Raw genomic sequence first — 17,687 nt, 5'->3', positions numbered from 1 at the left:
TGTCTTTACTATTTTCTTGGCTTTAGTTTTGGATATGGTCGGGGGCATATTCCGACCGAATGTTCTTTGGTTTTGATTAGAAGCTTTGTCGGACTACTTTGAGCATGGGCGGTATCGGTATTGGTATTGGTATTGGCATTGAGATTGGTATTGGTTGGACGTTTGGTTCTTGATGTTTACTTTTGGTTATAGACTTATTACAATGTCTTTAAATTGATATTATATTATCTTGTTATATGTTCGAAATTTATTTGACATTGGGTGAAGAGTGGTCAATGGCTATTGGGGTAGTCCCCGGTCCTGGTTGGACTTGAGATGCCTGACACGCCCTAGTTCGGGTCGTGTCAGGTTGGTATCGGAGTCCTAGGTTCATGGTCAATTAGGTTTCCAAAAAGCCGTGTCAAGTAGAGTCTCTTTTAAGGGTATATAGCGTGCCACACTTATGAGGGAAAGGCTACGAAGTATTTAAGAATGTTTCATTTTCTTGTGTTCTGTTTTGAGGCTATAGAGTCTAAGGTCTTGGATCTTTTTAATTCTTGTTTTTTCATCTTTCAGATCATGCCTCTAAGAAGATCTGACGTCCGTGGGAACTCTTCTGTCCCATCTGAGGACAACGGAAATGAAGCTCGTCCTACTCCAAGGGTTCATACTAGGTCTAGGTCCACTATCTCTGATGGTCCTAATGGAGCTCCACCGGTTCTTCCTGTCCCTTCTCAGACACCTCAAGCCGATGCATCTAATGTTGAGTTTCACCAATCGATCTATTTGCTTACTCAGTTAGTTACCTCTCAGACTAAGCGTGTGGATTCTGTTCTCTATCATCTGAGGCCATAAGAGTTGGCCTATTTATGAGGATGAATCCTCCTATTTTAACAAGTACAAAATTTAAGGAAAATCCTCAATATTTTATAGATAATATAGAAAAGATCTTTCATGTGATGCATATTACTGAGGTAGAACGTGTGGAGTTTGCAACCTATTAGTTAAAAGATGTAGCGTATCAGTGGTATGGAAAGTGGGAGCAGGTCAGGGGTGTGAATGTTGAGTTCGCCTTATGGGAGGACTTTTCTAGAGCTTTTCTTGATCGTTTCTTTCCTTAGGAGTTGATGGAGGCTAAAGTCAAAGAATTAGTGAATCTGAGGCAAAGAAGAATGACAGTTAAAGAATATGTCTTGAAGTTTCATTAGTTGTCTCGGTATGCTCCAGAGTTGGTGTCTAGTATAAGGGATAGAATGAGAAAATTTGCTTTTGGGTTGTCCCGTGATTTGATTCTAGAAAGTAAGGCTGCGTTGTTGAACAAGGACATGGATATTTCTCGGGTCGTGGTTTATATGCAACAAATTAAAGAAGAGAAGAGGAAGCATATTGAGATTGGGGAAAGGCAGAGCAAGAGATTTTAGCATTCAGAACATGGGGGAGGTCAATAACAGAGTGGAAGGGATGATGGAAAGTGGTCCAAGAAAAAGTACGGCAATTTTGGGTCCTACTCGATGGCTAGTGCTCCATATCCAAAGCCATCTAGTGATCGATGTTTTTAGGGTGGCAATAGTTCTAAGGCATAGGTTACCCAATCTCAGTCCAGTGGGGCCCAATCAGCTCCATCATATACTCCCTGTAGATTTTGTGGTCTATTGTATCAGGGTTTTTATGATAAGGGAATGGATAAGTGTTTCAAATATGGTCAGCAAGGGCATATGCTTAGAAATTATCTCGTGGGTATGGTTGTTTCTGGGTTAAATAAGGTTTTTGTTGCCTCTTCATCAAGTCCTGCACTAAAGGGTACACCATCTGGCTTCGGTACTGGTCAGAACCGACTCTATGCTCTCACTACTCGTCAGGAGTCCGAGGCATCTCCAGATGTCGTTATTGGTATGCTGAAACTCTTTTCTCGTGATGTGTACTATTTACTTGATCGATGGTCCACTCTTTCTTATGTGACCCCATTTGTGGCTGTGTATTTTGGTTTTGGTTCTGAGTGTATTTCGAACCCTTTTTCTGTTTCTACCCCGGTGGGCGACTCTGTGGTAGCTAGGAGAGTCTATAGGGGTTGTGTGGTATTTGTGGGCGGTAGGGAGACTTTGGTGGACCTGATTGAATTAGGCATGGTTATTTTTTATTTCATATTGAGGATGGACAGGTTGTACTCGTACTTTGCCTCTTTAGATTGTTGAACTCGTAAGGTCGTTTTTAAGTTCCCTAATGAGCCGGTTATTGAGTGGGAAAGGGGTTCTCTAGTGCCTAAGGAAAGGTTCATATTATATCTTAGGGCTCAGAAGTTAATTTTCAAGGGATGCCTTTATCATTTGGTTCGAGTTGAAGATTCTAATTCAAAGGGTCCTTCTTTACATTCTGTCCCCGTGGTAAATGAATTCCCCGAGGTCTTCCCTGATGATTTTTCTGGTGTTCCTCCTGATAGAGAGTGATTTTGGGATTGATCTTATTCCAGACACTCGTCCAATCTTTATTCCCCCATATAAAATGGCTTCATCTAAATTAAAGGAGCTTAAGGAGCAATTAAGGTATCTTTTAGATACAGGTTTCATCCATCCTAGTATGTCCCTATGGGGTGCACTGACATTGTTCGTGCATAAGAAGAATGGTTCCCTTCGTATGTGTATTGATTATCTACAATTGAATAAAGTAACGGTGAATAATAAGTATCCACTTTCGAGAATTGATGATCTATTTGATCAGCTTCAGGGTACTAAGTTTTTCTCCAAGATCAATCTTCGATCCGGGTATCATCAGTTAAAGATTAGGGAGGTGGATATCCCTAAGACTGCCTTTCGTACCCGATATGGGCATTTCGAGTTCTTGGGTATGTCTTTTGGGTTGACTAATGCCCCAACGACATTCATGGACTTGATGAATAGGGTCTTTCATCAGTTTTTAGATTTGTTCATCATTCTATTCATAGATGATATTTTGGTGTACTCTAAGAGTGAAACGGATCAAACCGATCACCTCTGCATTGTGTTGCAGACATTGAAGAATCATCAGTTGTATGCCAAATTCTCGAAAAGTGAATTCTGGTTAAATGTTGTTACCTTTCTGGGTCATGTCATATCTAGAGAAGGAATTATAATGGATCCACAGAAGATTGTAGTGGTTAAGAAGTGGCCTAAACCCATATTTCCAACTGATATTCGGAGCTTCTTGGGTTTAGCCGATTACTACAGGAGATTTGTGGAAAGTTTCTCTTCTATAGGTGGCCCGTTGACTAACGATAGGAATTGCTTGCTTCTACTTTATTTTGAACACTTCTACACATGTAAACTGTTAGTATAATATAATTAATACGTGTCTTGAAAAATTAAAATCATAATAGAGCTAGATCGAGTTAAAAACATGTATCAATGACTCAATTGTTCAATATTGCTAACTAATATAAGAGATGTCGCCTCCTCGAAACTATCACTAGCTTTGGTTGTTGAATCTCATGCTGGCCAAACTTCTAATCCGCCAGCTTCTATAGAAATATATTGTGGCAACATATCATTTTTTTCTCCGCTCATCCAAATGATATAAAATAGGTGTTTTTATATATTGTTTGTCTTAGTTACTGAGGGCTTAACCTATGTGGGGCACCTTTTGGATGTGGTATGTTCGTTTAATTTAACCTCATACCGAAGCTTGGGTGGACAAGATAGGGGCGACCCTTCGGCCCAATGAAATGCTCAAGTATAGATTCCCTATGCTCAAGTAAATGGTTGGGACCGGTCAGCCTGTAGATCAAAAAGGATCCAACCATAGGCTTGAGAGGATATCGTTTGTCCACAAACAAAACAAAAACAAAGTTGGTTTTTAGCAGTAGTAAATGCCAATGAAAGACATCTAGTGAGAGGGATGACTCAACATACTTAAACAACATAAAGGCTTGACCTTGTCCCATTTGGAGGATGACCCCTTGTGGCCAGTTTAGTTCGTTATTCTCCCAGATACGATAACTCTATTATATGAATACATATGTAAGTGATAGTCAAACAAACTGTTGTTATTATCTTATCGATTTGTCATACCACAAAATATCAAAAGGAATTAACCCAAATAGCACCCCATATTAGGAATAAACTAAAAATAGCACTATTTTTTTCTTTATTACTAGATTGGCCGCTCAATGACAATTCTCTTTCTTTTTTTAGCTAGTGAGGTGTCCATCAGCTAAGCCTACATTTTAGGAAATAATTTTTAATTAATTATCTAATCATACATTTTTGAACAACACGTCTTTCTTTTCTCTTCTTCTTTTCTTTGGGTCTTCTGTTCAACTTATGCAGATTGAATTCAGTCAAAAAGAGATGGCAACATCTAAAACTATGAGTCAATTAAGAAGTGGAGATGGTGACGACAGAGGCATTCGTTGATGGTGCTATCAGTTGCCTTTTTGGTGGCAAACCATGTATAATAGTACATATGCATTGTATACTTAATGCATACACAATGATAATGAATGTATAATACATCCAGAGTGCATAATATTGATTATACGTTGAAAATATATTGTATGCTCAATGTATAAAATTGTATAATGTAAATATTTGATATATATTTACAATATATATATATATATATTTGTGAAAAAACTTCAGGAGCAAAGAAAATAGGGAGATCTTCCTTTTCAGATGTGAGTATAAAAATAAGGAAACAGAAGAAAATCTTGGGAGCTTAGTAAGCAATGTTGTTGAACTTAGCAGGAGGTTATAGCCACACTAATTAATGGCTATTTTTTGTAAATTTATTTTTAGAGCTGCAAAAAGTTATAAACACTTTGGGCTCGATTACATGCGTTTTTTTTTTTAAATATCAAATCGTACTAAATTAATTTTATATGATATTTTAAAAAGAAAATATCAAAATTATTGAATTGAAATTATAGCATAAAAAGAACAGAAAAGAGACATATATACCTCTGAACTATCATAAATTGTATGCATATATTCATCGTTATATTTTGGGTATATATACACCTTAGGTGAAGCACCAAAACAGGATCGACTTTAGGGGCCTAAGCATGTCAGATGCCGTAAACTTGAGTGGCAAAAAAAAGCGGGACCTTACCTTTTTTTATTCTATCAATCCCAATCCTTTTACCCATTAACATCTTAAAAGATTTCACAAAACCTTTATCACTTAGTTTCGATGTTTTGATTATCTCACTAAAAGTAACAGAACAATTTTCTCAAGTTTTTTCTCTCGTTTTAGAAGCAAAAAGGGCTCGTGAAATAGTTATTTTTTTGGCTTGTATATATCTTTTATTCAAACAACAAGACTCGTAACTTAATTCTTTGTGTTTATTATCTCTGAACTATCATAAATGATATGCTTTGTTATAGTTTGGGTATTTATATAGATTGATGGTAGAAGTATATACGTATCCAAAATATGAGAAGTGCGGATTATAAAAAAAAACAAAGTCCCTGGGCACAAATGGAGAGTACCTAAAGAAGGCACAAAAGTAGCCATCCTCACGTCTCCTTAATAGTAAATTATTACTCTTAATTTTTAACGCTTTGGAGTCGAAGAAGAAGAAGAAAGAAAGAAACAAAGAAAGAAAAACAATCAACATTACCCACACGAAAACTCACGTAAATTCCTCTCCCTTTCCCTTTCATTCTCCACGTAATCCCTAGTATTGCGGCGGCGACCGGTGACCGGTGACCGGAGACCGGATACACCAGTAATATATATATCGTCGTTAATTGATTATCGATTACAGGTTGACGGAAGTTTATAGTTGTTGTTTTTTCATTTTTTATTGTAGGAGAATAAACCTAGAAGGTTTTTTTGGGGGGGGGTTTAAAGGATTCTTTAAGTGAAAAAGATTGATTTTTTACAAGTGGGTTTTTTGAATTTTAGCTGGGTAAGCTGGTTTGAGCACCAGTCTCATCAAAAGAAAGAAAATTCAGTTTTCTCAGCTGGATTTTCTTGGAATTGGTGGAAAGGGAATCTAGTTTCAGGTAAATTGCATTGTTCTTTTGTATTATATATCCTGTATTAATCACATATTGTTGTTGTTGTTGTATTGTGAGTTGTTTCCGGACACCGCTTGTCGGATTACACTGTGTATCTTGTTTTTGTTGCTGTTTTTGTATTGTGAATTGTTTCCGGACCCCACTTGTGGGATTACACTGGGTATGTTGTTGTTGTTGTTGTATTATTGTGAATTGTTTCCAGACCCCACTTGTGGGATTACACTGTGTATCTTGTTGTTGTTGTTGTTGTTATATTGTGAATTGTTTCCGGACTCCACTTGTGGGAGTACATTGGGTATCCTGTTGTTGTTCTATTGTGAATTGTTTCCGGACTACACTTGTGCGATTACAATGTGTATCTTGTTGTTGTATTGCGAATTGTTTCCGGACTCCACTTATGGGATTACCATGTGTATCTTGTTGTTGTATTGTGAATTGTTATGGACAGTGCATGCTTAGTGTCATGTAGTTTTCAATTCTACGAGAGAAGTGAAAAAAATTCATTTTTTCCAAGTGGGGTTTTTGAATTGTTGAGAAATTCCTTTTTTAAAAGAAAGAAAATTCAGTTTGGCCAACTGGTTTCTTGGAATTAAATCGTTTCATTGAATTGGGTTTATACATTGGTATATTGAGAATTGTGAGCTGGGTATTGGTGGAAACAGGTACATTGTATTGTCCTCTTGTATTATCTATCTTGTGTTAGATAGGAGGTTGTGGAGGACATGGATTAGGGATAGGAGGTTAGTAGGTAGCGGAGCGTTGTCTTGTGTATCCTTCCATATTGGTAGTCGTAGTATTTCTCCTGTGAGATTCCTGTCCTTTGATTTCTGTTACTATATTCTGTCTCTTGTACTTCGATTATCGCAATAATATTTTTATAGTTATTGTTATTTTTTTTTTTTGGAATGATTATTTTGCTAGGGGGGATAGGGTTCGGAATGAGACTATCTGGGAGAGGGTTGGAGTGGCTTCGGTGGAGAACAAGATGCGGGAGGTCCGTTTGAGATGGTTCGGACACGTAATGAGGAGGGGCACAGATGCACCAGTTCGTAGGTGTGAGAGGCTTGCTTTGGATGATTTCAAGCGGGGCAGGGGTAGGCCAAAGAAATATTGGAGAGAGGTGATTAAGCGGGACATGGAGCAGTTACAGCTTACTGAGGACATGACCTTAGATAGGAAGAGCTGGAGGACGCGTATTAGGATAGAAGGCTAGTGACTATTAGGGTAGGTAGGGTAGGGCATTACCTGTTTTGTGTATTACTCTTGTTAGGCTACCTTGTTGCATGTTGTATTATGAGTGCCTACTATTCTTTGTTTACTTTCCATTGTAGGGGCGTTTTTATGTCTTGCCATCTTGTTCCATGCGTTTTGTACGGTTGTGATTGCTTATCTTATCTTGAGCCGGGGGTCTATCGAAAACAGCCTTGCTACTTCTTCGGAGGTAGTGGTATGGACCGCGTACATCTTACCCTCCCCAAACCTCACTATGTGGGAATACACTGGGTTTGTTGTTGTTGTTGTTGATGATGATTATTTTGCCATGATTTCTTCACTTCCATTATTTCCTTTTTGATATGCTTTTCCTTGAGCCGAGGGTCTATCGGAATCAATCTCTCTGCCTCCCAAGGTAGGGGTAAGGTTTGTGTGCACTCTACCCTTCCCAGACCCTGCTTGTGGGATTACGAGAGATATGTTGTTGTATTGTGTATAGGATTCGGGACAATGCATGCTTTAGTGATTATTGTCGTTTAGTTTGCAATTCGATGTTGTACATATTCATATTGTCGTATTCGATGTAACCGAAGAGAAAGCAGGGCAAATGATGCTCCATGTCTCACTTCATTTAATACCGGCATCTATCGTTGCATTTTTGTATTTATGTTGATAAATTTGTACTTCTTCCTCATGGATTTCCTTCTTCCCCTAGGTCAATCTTTGCTGGTAGAGTTTTATCTCCATGAACATTTAGGAGAGAAATTTTTGTATTGCCTTTCCATTCATCAACCTCATCATCGTCCTCTTTTTTTCTACAATTCACCTTCCGTGCTACTATGATCTCCCAATTTGTCCTTTCAACTACTCTTCTTGCAGCTTCTCCTCCTCCAACAATGTCCCGTCTAGCTTGTTTTTCACCTAAGTCAGATAAGCTTACTTTTTTGATAGTTGACTCCAGTTCATGAAATTCGTCAAGCATCTTTGTGATATTTATTTCTACTCTTTTGAAACTTGCTAACTCAACTCCTCAGATCCTCCTTCAGCATCTTCAATTCGCTTGGCCCTCTTTTGTAGTTGGTCTTTTATAATTGGATAATTGTATTTGTCCCACTATGCTTTCTTCGCCCTTAAGGTCCTCATGTTGTGGTTATGTACTCAAATTTAAAACGTGTTTGACCGCTATCGTATTTCGGTGTAATAGAGCATTGACAGCTCATGATCAAACAGCTGCCCCAGCATGTTTTTTGCTAATATATCAGCGAACTTTCAATTCAGCATATATTCACTATTTTGTGAATGGAGAAAGCACATATTTCATTGGTTGCATATAAACTATGCTCCTGATACTAGAAAGTTAATTTGCCGTTTTTATTAATGAAATTTGAAAATTCTTGTCCTCCTTTACTTCTGGCAACTCCTGTAATAATTCATTATTGGATCTACGTTCTCTGTACTTCCGAAAATTAACTCTTGAAGTATTAGTGTACATCTTTTGTGATACATATGATGTAATGGACTGTGAAGAGCATTTGCCTCCAAGAAGGACACAGCCTGGCTATCAAGGTGACCAAAAATCTCCTGCTGCACCTCTTAATCCAAGGGTTGTCTACTCCAGGAACAGCTATCCCGTATGCTCTGGACTACCAAATGTGTTATGTATTCCAATTTGACTCTGGAATAGAGAATAGAAACACTGTACGAATTATGAAACCAGCTCTTAATGGCGTTCTTCATCTTCCTCTTTTTCCATGATGCCCCTTTATCGCCATCTATTTCAATCATTTGGATTCCATTATGCTCCATGACATTTTTTTGTTTCAGGGACAAAATACTTAGATTAGTTTCCCTACGTTGCCTTACTCCCTCCTCCCCCCGCTCCTGATGATTGTGAAAGCATTCGCGTTTCTTCTGCTCCTACCTCCTCGTATTCCTAGTATTTGGGTCTTGTCTGTTGTTTTAGTTCTTTCTCCTTGGTTCATTCCTTAAAAGATTCAATGCCGCCTCCTCAAACCCCAAACATGCCTATTAACATGTCAATCCCCATTGACTTTTTCCCTTGAAAGTACAGGAGGAAAGGAGCTTTTAGGACTTACTCCCCTTCTACGATTGAGAGGAGAGAGGAGACATGCAACTCAACATGTACGAAGCTGAGACCCATGAACCAGCTCCGATCTGCTGAAAACTTTTTAAAATGTGTCAAAATTTCTAAATTGTGCTCAAGTACTTGTGCTTATAAAACGTCCAGCAGCATACAACTGGAAATCTGACAAGCAAGTGTATTTCCTTTACTTAGTTCTTGCAAAATATTGAATCTGCTGTACTTATGAGTTATAATCTTTGTTTTCATGTTCTCCTTGGTTCATGTTCCAAGTTCCTCTGGTAACTGAGTCTTGCAGAACTAGTACCAATACATATAGTACACAAGGCGAAGGGAGACATTTTGTTTGCCTTTGGTTTTTCAATATTTGGTACGTAATAGCAGAAAAGGCATTTCCAATCAGAGTTGTAGCCCTCCCCCTTTTTGATGATGACAATTAATGATTCAAAATCAGATTAAATCAGATGTATTCTACTTCCTGTTAGGTTTTGACTCTTCCTCGCTTTGTGCTCTTAAGTTCAAGAGGGGATGGTGGTGAACTGAAATTTTTGATCCAATCGACTGTCGATGAGTTGTAGTCGACTTCCCTGCAAATTAGTTCAACAAACAGTATATAAAATAAAATGCAATAAGTAAATTGAGACACAGTTTTTTTACTGGTTTGTATCACTGGTGTGGTGCCTATTCCAGTCCTCTTGAGTTACAAGGGTTTCCTTTAGAGCTTCTTGAAGATCTTGGGATTACAAAATGGTTTGGTCTCGGCTCTATCTGATTTAGAATCAGATTTACAATTGTGACACAACCTCTACCTGTATAATTTGTATGACTTTTCTTTTTTCTTATACAATTGTAGACTCGAAAGAGTACGAAACTTGATGAAAGATAAAAGGAAGATAGTATACTGGTTCAAGTGAAGTTGCGCAACTTCCTCTGTTAGTCTTTGCTTGCTTTTATAGTCTCTTCGGTAGGCTGGTCTAGCTCTAAAAGGAAAACCCAAGGGTGTTTCCTTCAATCAAGGATTTGTATTGATTCCTTGATTGAGTGTACACGTCTATTAATGTCCATATCAAATATGTCCATGTAGGTGACGCGATCTCCTTCCTTTCTTGTTCTTCTGTGTATCTTGCCGTGAGGTGTCATTCCGCCTTGTACAGAATTTTGATTTATCTGGTTTCCTTTTGCTTGATGGAGAGTTGATCTTGCAGTCCTTCTGTATCAGTGTGCTGATTGTCTCGATCTTCCGTATTGATGTGCTTTGTCTCTATCTTTGATTGATCCCTTTCCTTCTTTGTAGATATGAGTGATTGCTACTTTCCATATGAGTGCTGATTCATGATTCTCCCAGATAACTTGTCCTAAATTTCTCAGTTACAAGATTACAGAGATTTTGCCTTGGACTGTCTTACTGCTGCTCCTTTTTTCATTTTCCCTTGAGCTTGCTAGAGTATTTGGGTTAAGCGTCATCATTAAAATTATTTTGGAAGCTAATAGTAGCGATATGAAGAAAAAGAAAAACTTTAGATAAAACAATTATTGTTGGTTTGTCATGCATCCAAGATCGATTTTACCACTTACAAACGACAAAACAACAACATACCCAGTATAATCGCACTAGGTGGGGGTAGGGGTATGCTTATTCGTACTTTGAAGACCACCTGAAGAATGACTTGGTGTTGTCTCTTTTTTCTTATTTCTTTTCAGTGCTATATTCTAATTGCTTGGTGCATGGGGAATGGTCAGGGTGTGTTTGCATATCGTCCGCGTACATGAATGATGTTCAGTGGACAAAAAGGCGCTAATGGCCTCAACATATTCAGATGGAAAAGGCATGGCGAATCATCATTGAGAACAGGATTGCTTGATGATGTGCATCTTGAAATTGAACTGTCGGACTATCGCAGAGCACCAAGTCCAGGTAGTGAAAGCCCATCTGGGTTTCTTAATGGCGAGAGCGTGAATGTTGAACCAATTGCTGATCTTGACTTGTTCTTTGAGAGGCTCTACAACTATTATTGTGAGAAAGGATTATGGTGCATTATTATAAAGTGGATATTTGAGCTTCTGAGCCTAGCTTTCACAATTTGCTTTTCTGGGTTTTTCCTGTTATACGTTGATTGGAATGGGCTCCGCAACGCCAAATGTGGAATGGATGCTGTGGAATCTGGAATTAAGCCTTGTGATCTGGCCAATGAAGCTCTTCATCTGCACCCATTGAAACCTCTTACGCTCTTCAAAGCCATTGTGTTGGGTTACCTGGGGATATTTTCTATCTACTGGATATTTTGCTTCTTAAGGTTTTTTGCACAGCTAAAAGAAACCCTGGCCATACGTCAGTTCTACTATAGAAGGTGCGCTGAATATCTTTGAAAGATTTTCTGAAAGTCAATATTATTCATTTCTTTTTTTTGCTTAGTTATGATTACTGGAACTCAAGATGTTGACTTTAGTGTTGTCTTTCCTGTGGTGCATGTTATTAGCTCATTGTCAATAGTTCTTTTGCCATTCCTGTAGGCTCTAGCTAATAATAATGGTTTTACGTTTCTGTGCAGTCTTCATGTGACAGACAATGAGATACAAACCATTCCATGGGCTTCCATTCTTGAAAGGGTTGTTCAGTTACAAGAATCGCAACAACTTTGTGTAGTCAAGAATCTTTCTATTCATGATGTGGTTATGCGATTAATGCGGAAGGAAAATTATTTGATAGGAATGCTTAACAAAGGGCTCCTTGCTTTCCCTATTTCTCACTGGGTACCTGGCGCTGGTCCAACTATCAGTTGTGGCCCCAATGATGTGCATAGTCGTCTAATACTGACAAAAACCCTTGAATGGACCTTAAATTTTTGCATACTGCAGAGCATGTTTGACAGGTATGTGACAGTATACCCTTTTTGAAGTAAAATGTCCGTGCATTGCTTACTAATTTAAGTAATTGAAGTTTATATTCCTATACATCTTCACTGATTTGTTCTCCACTTATACTCTAAATTGGTGTTTCATTCCTGCAGAAACTTTTGTATACGGAGGGAGTTCATTTCTGATCCTAAAACATTAAAGAAAAGGCTTGTGATTGTTGGAGTTTTAATGCTTCTTTTATCTCCATTTCTCGTCATATTCATGCTGGTGTATCTCTTCTTGAGGCATGCTGAACAGTTCTACAACCATCCAAGTACCGCATCGTCTCGAAGATGGTCAAATCTTTCCAAGTGGATGTTTAGAGAATTCAACGAGGTATCATTTCTCTGGTATGAATTTGATAGGTTGAAAAACATGGAAGTTATTATTTTGGATCTATTTTTGGTCCCCACTTGTTTGGGAATGGAGAGGGCAAAGGTTTTTAGTGTACGGCATTTTTCTCTCCTGCTTCTTTCAGGTTACTCGTGTGGGTACAAAATGGTATTGTCACCATAACTCATCAAGCTTGCCACCTTTCAGCTGTACATTGCTTCTATATTTTCGTAGTCCCTCTATTGCACATTACACATTCTATAACATTTTTATGTAACAGATATATTTTCTGCTAAATGAAATGGGTTGAGCTGAATGACTACAACAGATTCATAGCCTACCCTACTAGTTTGGGTTTGAGGCACAAGTGTTTGGTTTAGTGTGTATATATCCTGAGCTGACATATTCTAGTGCAAAATGTGAGATTATGGTTTTTTTAATATCTTTTTTTCCACTAATTGGTAGGTTCCTACCTTCATTGTTAAGTATTATGGCTTTTGCTTTTATACTTATGTGCATCTTCTTTATCTTCAGGTTGACCATTTGTTTAAGCATCGCATCTACAGCAGTGTCATACATGCTTCTGATTATCTAAAGCAATTTCCATCGCCTATTATATCCATCGTCGCAAAGTTCATTTCTTTCGTTTCCGGTGGATTTGCTGCTGTTCTTATTATCATTGCATTTCTAGAAGAATCTTTGCTGGAAGGCCATGTAAAACACTTAAACTTCCAAAACCAGCCAATGCTTATTTGCAGAGCTGCACATTTTTGCTTTTAGAGCAATCTGATACTGCATCTTATCTTTTGCTTCAAATCTTGCAGATATTTGGTCGCAACTTATTCTGGTATGCTGCTGTGTTTGGAACTATAACAGCTATAAGCCGGGCTGCAATAACAGATGAGCTTCTTGTCCTTGACCCGCAGGGAGCAATGTCACTTGTTGTCCAACATACACACTTTATGCCAAAGAGATGGCGAGGGAAAGAAAATACTGAGGCTGTACGAACTGAGTTTGAAACTTTATTTCAGGTGCTCTTTGCCCTATGGTTTCTTATAAGCAGATAAATGTGAAAACGGGCACTTCATTGAAGTAACTCATGTCCCAGTTTAAGGATTTCATTTAGAGTGTATTAATGTTCTTCTAAGAAAGTTGTTTATAATTTTTATAAAATTAAACTAATCAATTTTTACCATAATAAGTGGCTGATTCATTAAACAATCAATTTAAGAGCCACACTTATATTTTGCTTCAATAGAATTTAGTCATACAGAATAAATCCAGACTAGACAGACCATTGTCATGATTTTTCCTTCATTCCACTTTTTTGTCTGTTTAACCTTCTTAGTTCTTTTCATGTTTCGTTGCTTGAGGGTGGGTTGGTTTTTATATATTAGATTCGAAGTTTGACTCTGCTGTGTAGCCTTCCATATTTGAGCTGCCTTTTTTAAATTGTAATTTATCAAAAGATTTTTCTTATAGTAGGTCCAGTAGTAGGCTTTCTTATTCCCTTATCTATAATCCTCTTTGGAATTTAATTTTTGTATTCTTTTAGAGAAGATTTTCCTTGATATATAACCAGGCTATGCTAGAGTTTCACTGTCGATGGATAGGGTGTGTAGTACTTCATTTTACTATGAGATTGTTATTGGCTTCTTATGCAAGAGAGAAAGTCTCAAGTATCTTGGGTCCATAACTCAAGGAGACAGGGAAATTGACAATGATGTTTCACACCGTGTTGGAGCGGGGTGGATGAAATGGAGGCTCACCTTTGGGACACTATGCGATAAGAATGTGTCGCTAAGGCTTAAAGGTAAGTTCTACAGAGTGGGATAGACCGATGCCATTATAGAGTGTTGGGTAGTCAAGAATTTCACATTCAGAAGTGGAAGGTGATGGAGATGAGAATGCTTAGATGGATCTATGGGCATACTTGGAGAGATATGATTAAGAACGAAGTTATTTGGGACAAGTTGGTAGGATCTCCTTGGTGAACAAGATGAAGGAAGCGAGACTGAGATAGTGGAGGAGCGAGGATGCGTCAATGAGGAGGTGTGAGCGGTTGGAAGTAACAGAGTTAGGAGAGGTAGAGGTAGGCTGAAGAAAAACACGTGTGTGTGTTTAGGTGATCAGGACGGACATGACACAATTTCAGCCGACGGAGGACATGACCTTAGATAGGAAAGTATGGAGGTTGAGGATTAGGGTAGAAGGTTGTTAGTAGGTAGTTAAGTGTGGTCATACTTCTAGCTGTATGATTTAGGCATCATAATTTCTTTTTCTCCAAAATGTATTAGTATATGTTGCCACACTTGTTTTATACATTGCTGTTTTGTTGTCTCTTTTACTTGCTTACTTTTGTGTGTTGGTTACATTTCTTTTGATCCGAGAGTCTATCTGAAACCACCTCTCTACCCAGCAAAGGTAGAGGTAAGGTCTGCGTACATCTTACCCTCCCAATTCCACTTCTTGTTATTGTTTTATGCAAGAGTTTCACTGTCGGTGGATAAATTATGAAGTACTGTGAGATTGTTATTGACTTTTTATTAACTCATCTCGCAGTATACTGGAATGATGTTACTTGAGGAGATGGCCTCAATTTTTCTTACACCATGTCTACTGCTATTTGTTGTCCCAAAGGTGATCTTTTTTACTTCAGAATAATTTCCTCATTCTACCTAGCTTGTGAATCCTTGAGATGTCCTGACATATTATTTTTTCGGGTAACAGAAGGTAGATGATATTTTGCGTTTCATTGCGGACTTCACTGTGCATGTTGAGGGTGTTGGTCATGTGTGCAGGTTAGTAATTATACAAGCTTGTGTGCTTATACCTTCACATTTTGGTGGCTCCCATTGACGGAGCTCTCACACGTTAATCTTTAAGCACTGAATAATGTCTCTCTGGGCAGCTTCAGCGTGTTTGATTTTCAGAATCATGGCAATAGCAAATATGGATCACCATTCAGTTCTCCTCGCTTGCAGAGAAGTTCTCAAGGAAAAATGGAAAAATCATTCCTGAGGTTCTTTTTACGACTACTTGTTAGCCTGTTTAGGATTGTTGTTGGATTTAAGAGCTTTTGAATAACAGTACTTGTTAAATGATTTCAGCTTTCAAACTAGCTATCCTTCTTGGAAACCTGATGAGCATGGAAAACAGTTCATATCAACACTCAAAACGTTTAGAGAGCAAAAGCTGCAGGTGCGTGAAATGGGACCTACATATCGACCTTCAGAGTTTCAGCACTGGAATCCTGAGTTTAGAGGATCAAGTGATAGGAACAACTTGTTCTCCAGGGAAATGCCTCTCAACAACATGGGAGCTGGATTTGGCTCAATGTGGTTAATAGATGGTGGACAGAGGACTTACCCTTACATTCTTGATTGGTATTATACCTCGCATCCTCACAATATGAGTAGTGATTCAAGAGGCATTGAATCCAGGCCTCATCATAGTGATAATGACGAACACCTTAAAGATCCCTGGATGCCACCTCATTTTTTGCAAAGCAAGGATACAGTTGACGACAACTGGGGGCACCTATTTGAGGACCGTGCTCACAGTCATCTCGAAGCTACCACATCAGCTCCTGTTTTGAGGGAGAGCATCCTACATCAGGATGATTCAAGTAGCATGGCACAATCTCTGAGGAGCCAGTGGTGGACTAGAAGTCGACCACAAGTTACAGATCCTCAAACAAGCTTCTTGGAGCCTCCAAATTTCAACAGCAATCCTCATGATTATTACGATAATTTCTCTGAAAGAAGTCAAGATGAGCACGTGCAGGACCATGTTGACTTGAAGAATTCTAATAGGTTGGCCAATACCATCTTCATGGACGATTCGGTTGGAGATTTCAACCTTCCTTTTGATGATATTTACAGAAGGCCCTCAGCAAACCCCACAAGGAAGTTGGATCCTTCAGATCTTGTTTAGGTTACGTTTCACTAGACACTAGGAAATGTTACGAATTTCTGGGTTTCAAAGTTTTCTTTCAAGAAAGTTGTTCATAATTACATTCTTTATTGTGCATAGTTAATTGTGAGGTTAGATTTCTGGAAAAGGGCCTCAGGTTTTTCTAGAAATAGATTGGATTTGAATGTCATCATTGATCCCTCTTAAAATGTAAGCACCTCTAGAGCTGCTAACAATGGAAGACATTCTCTGTACATAATGCAATTTAGCAAGTATTTCCTTTCCTGATCCTTTGGCATTTGATTATTAGTGTACTAGCTTTGGATACGGGTGTTGCACGTGTATACTTGTGTATACTTGTTGAATTACAAGGTAGGGATAAGTATACTGTTGTTTGTTATTGTTGTTTTATGAAAGTGTGCAATGAGAAGAGGTAGACTAATGTTAGTCCATAACCCCTGAAATTGTTTCAACAAGTTCATTAGTTGTTTTAGCAACTCTGGTAAGAATCAGAGATTTTATGTTTTACTATATGTAAAATTGATAATGAGTTCAATAAATCACAAGTACTTTATTAATGTTATACTATTGTTCAATGAACCAGTAAGATCTTATACGTTAGAAACGCTGGATTGTTATAATGTTTTATAATTTCATTTGAAAAATCTATTAATCAATAACTATTATAACTTAGAAATAATAATTCTGCCTCTTATCCACAAAAGGTAGTACTATGTGGGTGTTTTATTGTTGTTATTTCATCTTGTTTCATGTTTTATTACGATTTTGTTTATTGTCTTTTGTCCTAAGTCGGGAGTCTATCGGAAACAACCTCTCTACTTCTTCGGAGATAGTGGTATGGACTGCGTACACTCTACCTTCCCCAAACCCCACTATGTGGGAATACAGTATGTTGTTGTAGTATCCACAAACGACCATTTTTTACAAGAATATTGCAGTGCATTTTCCCGGAATACTTTGCAAAATAAATAAACAAGAACTTGGCAACTTTAAAATTTGCCTACACACTCTGTTATCAGCTTAAACATGTTCCTAACAATTTTTTAAAAAGAAAAAGAAAAAAAGTCTTCACAGCCTCAACTTTGTATTCTAGTAGTGACCTTCAATTAAAACGGATAAATAAGTTTCCAATTAAGTGAGGGTTTTTCAAGTTTTAAAAATTAGGTAAAAGGGACAAAAAAAATTTAATTTTTTTAAAAACTTTTTCGCTCCAACAACTTTGCGCAGTTGTTGCACAA

General features: G+C 38.0%; 1 protein-coding gene across 10 annotated transcripts; it reads left to right on the top strand.

Annotated features, from left to right (window-relative positions):
* Positions 1-4,282: 4,282 nt before the first annotated feature.
* LOC107870434 (autophagy-related protein 9) lies at positions 4,283-16,718 on the top strand. 10 transcript variants are annotated; one of them, XM_047412623.1, is made up of 11 exons: positions 4,283-5,585; positions 5,857-5,957; positions 11,026-11,633; positions 11,835-12,155; positions 12,294-12,516; positions 13,048-13,227; positions 13,338-13,544; positions 15,076-15,153; positions 15,244-15,314; positions 15,425-15,535; positions 15,624-16,718. In XM_047412623.1, exons 3-11 carry the CDS (start codon positions 11,056-11,058, stop codon positions 16,447-16,449), a joined length of 2,595 nt encoding a protein of 864 aa, XP_047268579.1. In that variant the 5' UTR covers positions 4,283-5,585; positions 5,857-5,957; positions 11,026-11,055; the 3' UTR covers positions 16,450-16,718. The 10 variants fall into 10 exon arrangements, with proteins under 10 accessions (XP_047268579.1, XP_016572450.1, XP_047268578.1 ...); XM_016716964.2 differs by having other exon boundaries at positions 10,987-11,633; XM_047412622.1 differs by having other exon boundaries at positions 5,762-5,957.
* The last annotated feature ends 969 nt before the right edge of the window (positions 16,719-17,687 follow it).

Source organism: Capsicum annuum, chromosome 5 (genome assembly GCF_002878395.1).
Source record: "Capsicum annuum cultivar UCD-10X-F1 chromosome 5, UCD10Xv1.1, whole genome shotgun sequence".
Classification (NCBI taxonomy): domain Eukaryota; kingdom Viridiplantae; phylum Streptophyta; class Magnoliopsida; order Solanales; family Solanaceae; genus Capsicum; species Capsicum annuum.
The sequence above is the reverse complement of the archived record's forward strand: the minus strand, read 5'-3'. Positions and strand labels throughout refer to the sequence as shown.

Bases quoted from the DNA above. Each gene is read 5' to 3' on its own strand.
- LOC107870434 (XM_016716969.2), top strand. From the start codon at position 11,056: ATGATGTTCAGTGGACAAAAAGGCGCTAATGGCCTCAACATATTCAGA. The intron at 12,156-12,293 runs GTATGTGACAGT...TCATTCCTGCAG, and splicing joins CTGCAGAGCATGTTTGACAG to AAACTTTTGTATACGGAGGG. The intron at 12,517-13,047 runs GTATCATTTCTC...CTTTATCTTCAG, and splicing joins TGTTTAGAGAATTCAACGAG to GTTGACCATTTGTTTAAGCA.